The 8,942-nt window shown below is 34.2% G+C and overlaps 1 protein-coding gene across 1 annotated transcript in view; it reads left to right on the top strand.

The window, feature by feature from the left end:
- Positions 1-578: 578 nt before the first annotated feature.
- Positions 579-8,942, top strand: part of LOC113073287 (uncharacterized) — an 81,734-nt gene continuing 73,370 nt past the window's right edge. Inside the window, exon 1 of the mRNA XM_026246178.1 lies at positions 579-1,035. Coding sequence (XP_026101963.1) covers positions 990-1,035 — 46 coding nt within the window. The 5' untranslated portion in view covers positions 579-989. The remainder of the gene's footprint in view (positions 1,036-8,942) is intronic.

Here is an 8,942-nt window from a genome sequence, read left to right as displayed (position 1 = left end):
AATACAAATATTAAAACATTAAGGCAGTACACTTAAAATCATAAAGACAAATAATAATAATAATAATAGTAATAATATACACAGAGATTTGTGGCCAGGGTAAAAGCTTATGGGTCAAAGCTTATGGGTCTGTCACGTGAGGAGCGAATCGAAAACCCGAAAGACTCAAGAGATGAACTAATCAATTATCTTCCGGCTCCCACTGCATTAACTGAAACAGGTGAACTAGACTAATTCCTGTACAGAAACTATAGAATTTTGCGCATGCGCGACTGAACGAATCACTCAACGAGACGACTCGTTCTTCCCGAGTCACATTAAAGATTCGTTTAAAATGACCGAATCGTTCAAGAACGACCGTCACTTACTTGTATCAAACACCAAAGTGAAAGACACACGCTTGTTATCCGTTTTTTATTTTATTTTTGATATTAGCACAAATTTGAAAATCGGAAAACGAAGCTTTTCCGTTTTTTTTTTTTCATTTTGGTTTTGGAAACAGATTTTTTTTAAAACAAGTCGTTTTTTTTATTTTTCCATTTTTGGTTTCAATTAGAAAAACGAAAGAACGAATGATACACGGATTCTGCACTGATATTTTCAGTTACATTCGTTTGCACGTTGTTTCAAAGACATGCCCACAATAAGGGAACTAATGAATATTCATGTAACTGCACCTACGGGAGCAGTTTTTCACGGGAACCGAATATTACACAACACCGGAATTCTACAACAAGAAGAAGAAGAACCAAGAAGAAGAAAACGCTGCAGTCGCCATTAACGGATTCTGATTTTCGATGTTTTCTGTCAGATTGCAAAAATTTTCATTTAAGAATTATTGTTCAGTAGCATAAAAATAATAAATTTGATATACTGGCTAGCCACAAGCAGTATAAAAATATATGAATCTTTATTTGGTTTAAGTAACATTATTTTCGCGGTCACTCGGGAGGACATAGAAATCGGATTTGTCTGGAATCTACAACAAAATGAAGAAACCTTTCAAGTCCGTTCTGTTTGTATTACTGATGTGTGGTAAGTGTGTGATTTCTGATTATTCTTTAACACTTTCGGTTTCACTTTTGACAACATGAACAGAAGTACGCTTTATGCTTCCCTCATATAAGAGTCATAGCTGCACATGACTGGACTCTCAAGTCGTATGTAGGATAGTGATGTCCGATTCGCGAACGAATCGTTCAATTTAACCGGTTCTTCTTAGTGAACCGGTTGAACCAGTTCACCAAATCGAACTGAATCGTTTGAAACGGTTCGCGTCTCCAATATGCATTAATCCACAAATGACTTAAGCTGTTAACTTTTTTAATGTGACTGACACTCCCTCTGAGTAAGAATAAACCAATATCCCGGAGTAATTCATTTACTCAAACAGTACACTGACTGAACTGCTGTGAAGAGAGAATTGAAGATGAACACCGAGCCCAGCCAGATGATCTCGGAGAAGGGTCTGGCTGCAGACTTGCACTCTCAAGTTGCGTTCCATTCGACCGTAAGTGTACTGCGAAGTGGACTTCACAGGGTATTCCGCCATCTTAAGTGAGATTCCAATCCGAAGGGAGCGGACTTGTTCAGTTCGAAGGGCACTGCGCACGGCATAAGGGAACATCGATACATCACTTCACAGGAAGTGGAAGAGGAGAGCGATTAGCGCAGTAAAGTTAGCTTTAGGTTCGATATTCACCAGACATTCGTTTTCGTGTGCCACTACTCTGAAGAGTCGACAGTCCTAGAAAGATACCACTATCAGAATTAGTTTTAACAATATGCAACAACTTTATATCTACATGAAAATATTATTTAAAAACCGCCTGAGTGTATTGTAGCACTAAATTTAAACAGGAGAAAGCTTTGACGTGCTATAGCGGCGCTTGATGCGTAAGGGACCGTCTGACAGTTCCACCGATTGGGTTTAAAACGTCCAATGTATTTTAACTAATGTAAACATTGCCACATGGGCGTAGGTTTGGTCTCAGCTTTGGTGGGGACATCCCCATAACCCCCCCCCCCCCCCACGCAATTCTTTTGTTGTAAGATACCAGTGATTTAATTGGTGATTTCCTTTTTTATGTCAGACTGATGGCAATACAGAATATCACAACACAGAAGTTAATCTACTTCATCTCATTATATTGTATCCTGACCCCAATATACCATCGTGTATACTGTCCCTAAAGAGCTAGTATAACTGTATAATCTCAAAAATGCACTCTCAAAAAAAAATAAAAAAAATCTGAGACTGTGTTATGCTGAACAACCAAACGTTTTATTAACATAAATTATCATGTACATTAGTATTTACACTAACAAAAGATACTCTGCCACAAGGAAACAAATCTAAATAAATAAATATAATAACCTTTTTCTATTATAAACACTATTTACCCTCCAGTACACTCACGTTTATGTTGACTGCAAGATTCTAAGTTAAGGTACAGGCTAATTGACATTCAGTTACTTGCTAACATAGCTTTTTATCATCCTGGGTAACACATACTATCTCCAGTTAATACTATTTTCCACAGTAGAATCTGCATTTGAAAGCCTGGTCAGTCACTACTGCTAGTTTATTTGTGGCTAGCTAGTTATTTTGCCTACTTACACTCTGTCTCTGCTTTATGAAAAAGCTTCTTATGTCCCCTTTCTTCTTCTTGGGTGGCATCTACAAAGTACAAAAAGGGGCAAAAAAAAAATATATTAATATTAATATATATAAATATATTAATATTTTTTTAAATATATTATATAATATTAAAATGTTTTTACCCTGGCCTTTGTATGTGGCAGAGAGACAGCCCTTGTAACTTACCGTCGGCATCGTCAACATCCGCGCGTGCACACAAACCACCCGCTCGCTGCTAGTGCAAACACAAAAGTAGTCCCGGCCCGCGCGTGTAGCCTGTCAGATACCCCGCCGCCAATCAAATTACAGCGTTTCTTGTACTGTCGTCGTCCTGGCCGTTAGAATCGATCCAAATAGCAGTGCAAAGATCCAAATAGCAGTTCAAAGGAGCTTGCTAAATATTGGTGGGGACATGCGCGTAATTTGCAGGGGGGTTAGGGAGGTCATGACCCCCTCAAAAATCAGATCCAGCTAATATAACCCCAATATCATCACGTCATTCAAAAAAGAAAAAAAAAAGTGATTCAGATTAAAATAAATATAAATATTCCGAATGAATACTTTTGTTCGTTTTCTTTATTAATTTCATTTGCCAGCAAGAAAGATAGTATCATAATTTAAATAATCTGTAATGTACCCCCCGCCCCCCGCACCGACTACTTGGTATTACCCAACCGGCTTTCTCTACCAAGTTTGTTCACTATTTTGCGCAGTCGCTGGGATGAATATTTGGAGAAAGCTGATGAAAGATGAAAATGACACTGAAAGACAGCCAGAAAACGATTTTTCATTGTTGGTCGACACCAGCCAAAAAAAAAAGAAAGTTTGAAAATTTTTTAATGCTGTTATTTGATGTTTTTAAAATGTGATGTTAATTTAACTTAAAGCTGGTTTATTAACATGTTTTTTTCTTCATAAGATATTGAACACACACAAAAAATCTATTAAGTGGAAGCTGCCACTGCTGGCTAGTGCTTAAACACTTAATTTAACTACTGTGTCACTATGGCATAAATAGTCAAGTGAACAGCTGCATTTACGTTAAGTAGCCTAAATCAGTAAAAGTATCACAATGTATTTCTAATACAGGAACGACAAATTACCATGTTACCTTTTACACAAGAAAATTATTAAATAAATATGCGGCGAGTTTAACCCCCCCAATGGTAGACCCAAAGTTACGCCCTTGGGTGGGGACAAATTTGTAATCTCAAAATATTGATAGGGACTAGTACCTAGCGCCCCCCCCCCCCTAAAAACCTACGCCCATGCATTGCCAAACTGTAAGGCGTGTATAACTCATATTAATTTACTACAGGTGGGATTTTGCCAATACCTTCCTTCATATATGAAGTACAGTACACAATTATGTTCATAAAAAACTACTGTAAGTACCCAAACTGCTGTTCAAGGTGACTACATTCCTAGTGTCCAGACTGACTTACTACAGGTGAGATTTTGCCAATATCTCCCTTACTGTACATACAGTACATCATTTTTCACAGCAAACAATTAATGTATTTCACTAAATTATTTTTTTTGTTTCAAAGGTTGTAGTATGTTTTTAGTTACAAGACTGACTTACTACAGGTGAGATTATGCCACTATAACCCTTACTGTACATACAGTACATAATTGTTTTAGAAAACAATTACTGTAATTCACCAAAATAGTTTTTTTTCATGTTCCAAAGGCTGTAGTATGTTCGTAGTTACAAGACCGAATTACTACAGATGAGATTTTGCCAATATCTCCCTTACTGTACGTACAGTACATCATTATTCTTTGCAAACAATTAATGTATTTCACTATATTGAATTTTTTATGTTTCAAAGGTTGTAGTATGTTTTTTGTTACAAGACTGACTTACTACAGGTGAAATTATGACAATATAACCCTTACTGTACATACAGTACAAAATTATTCTTAGAAAACAATTACTGTAATTCACCAAAAGGGTTTTTTCATGTTCCAAAGGTTGTAGTAAGTTTGTATTTGTAAAACTGACTTACTACTGGTGAAATTTTCCCAATATCTCACTTACTGTGCATACAGTGAATAATTATTCTTAGAAAACAATTACTGTAATTCACCATAAGGGTTTTTTCATGTCCCAAACATTGTAGTAAGTTTGTAGTTACAAGACTGACTTGCTACAGGTGAGATTATGCCAATGTAGCCCTTACTGTACATATAGTACATAATTATTCTTAGAAAACAATTACTGTAATTCACCAAAGTAGTTTTTTTTCATATTCCAAAGGTTGTAGTAAGTTTGTATATACAAGACTGACTTACTACAGGTTAATTTTTGCTAATATCTCCCTTATTAAAATTAAAATTATTCTTAAAAAAACAATTACTGTAAATCACCAAAAGGGTTTTTTCCTGTTCCAAAGATTGTAGTACGTTTGTAGTTACAAGACTTACTTACTACAGGTGAAATTTTGCCAATATCTTACTGTACATACAGTACATAATTATTCTTAAAATTAAAATTTTAATTGAAATTTGATATAGTTGTTCATTTAAGCTGTGAATATTTCAATTAAAAATATTTCACACACCATATCATAATTAAAAAAATCAATAATTCATATTCACGTTCCAGAATTCACTTCCAAAATATTAAATCGGTTAAAAAATACGATATATAATATTCGACAGGCAAATTTCGGTCCATTTTATTTCACTTTCCAAATTCGCTTCCACAAGTTCAGTGGTTAAAATTCGGCAGATAATTCGCCATTTCACATCCGGGAGCTGCAGGAATAACAGTAGAGCACAGAGGCATGATCTCCATCTGCTGTCAGTCGCTCACCAGCAGATGGTGCAAGCGGCTGTTAAATAAGGCCAAAGCAATAGGTGGATTTAGTAATACAGTTACAAAAACTGATCTGCAGAAATTAAGCAAGCGCTAAGCAGAAGTTTTGATTATCGGGGCATGTGGAAAAGCTGATTGTGCGTATGTTTATTTCAACATCTTTGCTGTTACCAAGTAAGCAGCATTCAAAGGAGATTATAATGGTGTTTTACCCAACGCTGAAGTACAGAACTAACATTACATCTAAGGAAGACATATATTGCTTTCGGTTGTTTAGTTTCCGTAACTTTGTGTCATGGCTTGTGCTGTAATACTGGGGATCCCCTCACGCACACTCCAGGATTCCCCAATGACGAGTAAAGCTTCTCAATCAATTACTACTGTGATATAAGACCTCAGATCTCAGAATACATTTTATTGATGATTATGCAAACTATATACAGGCAAGCAAATGGGGTCAAAAAGAATCCAATGCGCTGCATTTTCTTTATAATTGATTTCCATTACCACTGATCTATAAAGTCGACAGTCCCACAAAGATATCAATACCATGATTAGTTTTAACAATATGCAACCAATTTATATTAACATAAAAAAATTAGTTAAAAACAATCTAGGTATATTAATTCTGAAAATTTAAACTGAAGAAATTATTGACATGCTACCGCACCCAAGGGACCGCCTGACAATTCCACTGACTGGGTTAAAAGGTCCAATGTGTTTTAATTACAATTTTAAATAACACAGTCAAATTCTTAATCTTGTATTTCTCATAGTGATTTTCTACAGGTGAGATTTTGCCAATACCTCCCTTCATATATTTACAGTATACAATTATTTACATATTAAAGATCCCTGGAAAGGGTTTTCATGCTCCAACAGTTGTAGTACATTGCTAGATACAAGGCTGACTTACTACAGGTTAGATTTAGCCAATATCTCCCTTACATTACGTACAGTACAAACATTTCTTAAAAAAAAAAAAAAACATTTACCCAAAGGGATTTTTTCATGTTTCACAGGTTGTAGTATGTTGTTAGTTACGTAGTTCATGTAAATTGCTAATATCTGCCTTATAGTGTATGTGCCATTCACAATTATTTAAAATAAAACAAAATCCGTAAGACCCCAAAAGGGATTTTTCATGTTCCAAATGTTGTATTATAAAATATTGATGTACTTTATGTACAGCAAGGAAGGTATTAGCAGAAATTTACCTATAGTATGTCAGTCTAGTCACTAGGAATGTACTACAAACTTTGGAACATAATACAATAATAAAATAAAATAAAAATTATGTGAATTACAGTAATTTCTTATGAGTTATTATATACTGTATATACAGTGAGGAAGATATTGGCAAAATTTCAACTGTAGCAAGTCAGTCTGGTCACTAGCAACATACTAGTAACATTCAACATTTTGAACACGAAAACCCCCATTTAATTTTTTTTTTTTTTAAGTATTGTTATTTTTTCTTAAAAAAATATTTGTGTAGTGTCCATACAAAGAGAAATAAGTTATTGGCCATATATATTTAGTCAGTTTGAGTAAATTATAAATTTATTGTAAACTGATTAATTTGAATATATTATTGTACTACGTTTCGTTTTGAGGTAAATTTGCAGACGGTCCCTAAAGGATCTTAGGCAAATATCAAACATAAAACTACTGCACATGGTTTCCTTTTTACGAAAAATAAAAAAAGGTTAAATTTGGTGAAACTTTGTGGTTTGTGAGGCTCGTCTGATTAAATGAACTTAATATACAGTAATATATTGTATTAATTAGATGCCGATTTTAATAATTTAATATCTTGAGGCATTAAAAGATGTAAATGTTTTATATATATATATATATATATATATATATATATATATATATATATATATACATACATACATACATACATACATAACATGCAGTTTTTCTTGTTCCATAACTTGTGTTCATATCCTCATCTGTCTGTATATAGTTGGCATCATCAGTAAGATTTGAGTTTTGTCTTTTAATCGCTGTCACTGTTAGTGCTCTGAGCCACGTAATGTGTTTTCTTTTCTTTAACAGATTTCTGAGGGAAACCGCGTGAAACCTTGAGCTTTCGTTCATATTTTACATCTGCTTAACTGTCTATATAGTTTGCATAATCATCAATAAAAAGTATTCTGAGATCTGAGGTCTTATATCACAGTATTAATTGATTGAGAAGCGTTACTTGTCATTGGGGAATCCTGGAGTGTGATGCGAGGGGATCCCCAGTATTACAGCACAGCGACGCACAAGCCATGACACAAAGTTACGGACACTAAACAACCGAAAGCAATATATAAACATCTTCCTTAGATGTAATGTTAGTTCTGTAATTCAGCGTTGGGTAAAACACCATTATAATCTCCTTTGAATGCTGCTTACTTGTTAACAGCAAAGATTTTTAAATAAACATATGCACAATCAGCTTTTCCACATGCCCCGATAATCAAAACTTCTACTTAGCGCTTGCTTAATTTCTGCAGATAAGTTTTTGTAACTGTATTACTAAATCCACCTATTGCTTTGGTCTTCATCAGAAGCCGCTTGCACCACCTCCTGGTGAGCGACTGACAGCAGATGGAGATCATGCCTCTGTGCTCTACTGCTATTCCTGCAGCTCCCGGATGTGAAATGGCGAATTATCTGCAAAGTTTTAACCACTGAACTTGTGGAAGCGAATTTGGAAAGTGAAATAAAATGGACCGAAATTTGCCTGTCGAATATTATACATCGTATTTTTTTAACCGATTTAATATTTTGGAAGTGAATTCTGGAACGTGAATATGAATTATTGATTTTTTTATTATCAAAAAGTATGTGAAATATTTTTAATTGAATTATTCACAGCTTAAACTAACAACTATATTAAATTTCAGGACCTAAAGATGCAAGCCCTGGAAATACAAGGCATTATTAAAATGCAAGTACTGTTAATTCAATGCATTATTTTTTCAGATAGTGCTATTCAGCATGCTTTTTTGTTTCAAAGACATAAGTCATTATTTTACTTCCATATTTTTTATGTTCAAAAGGCTGTAGTATATTCCTAGTTGCAAGACTGACTTACTCCAGGTGAGGTGAAACTTTGTCAATATCTCCATTACTGTACAAACAGTGCATAATTATTCTTAGAAAAAAATACTGAAGTTTACCAAGTGTTTTTTTTTTTAAAGGTTGCTGTACATTCGTAGTGACCAGACAGACTTACTGAAGGTTACATTTTCACAATACCACATTTACTGCTTGTACAGCACACAAATATTTTCATTAAAAACTAATTCACTTTTTTCATGTTCTAAAGGTTGTAGTACGCTCCTTGTTGTTTTTTAATTCTACAGCAGATTATTTATATTTATATTAATATTTATTAATTTATTATTTGCTTATTTATTTGTGTGTGTACTGGTGTATGTATATATATATGTGTGTGTGTATGTATAATGTCAT

Source organism: Carassius auratus, unplaced genomic scaffold (genome assembly GCF_003368295.1).
Source record: "Carassius auratus strain Wakin unplaced genomic scaffold, ASM336829v1 scaf_tig00011742, whole genome shotgun sequence".
NCBI lineage: Eukaryota > Metazoa > Chordata > Actinopteri > Cypriniformes > Cyprinidae > Carassius > Carassius auratus.
The sequence above is the reverse complement of the archived record's forward strand: the minus strand, read 5'-3'. Positions and strand labels throughout refer to the sequence as shown.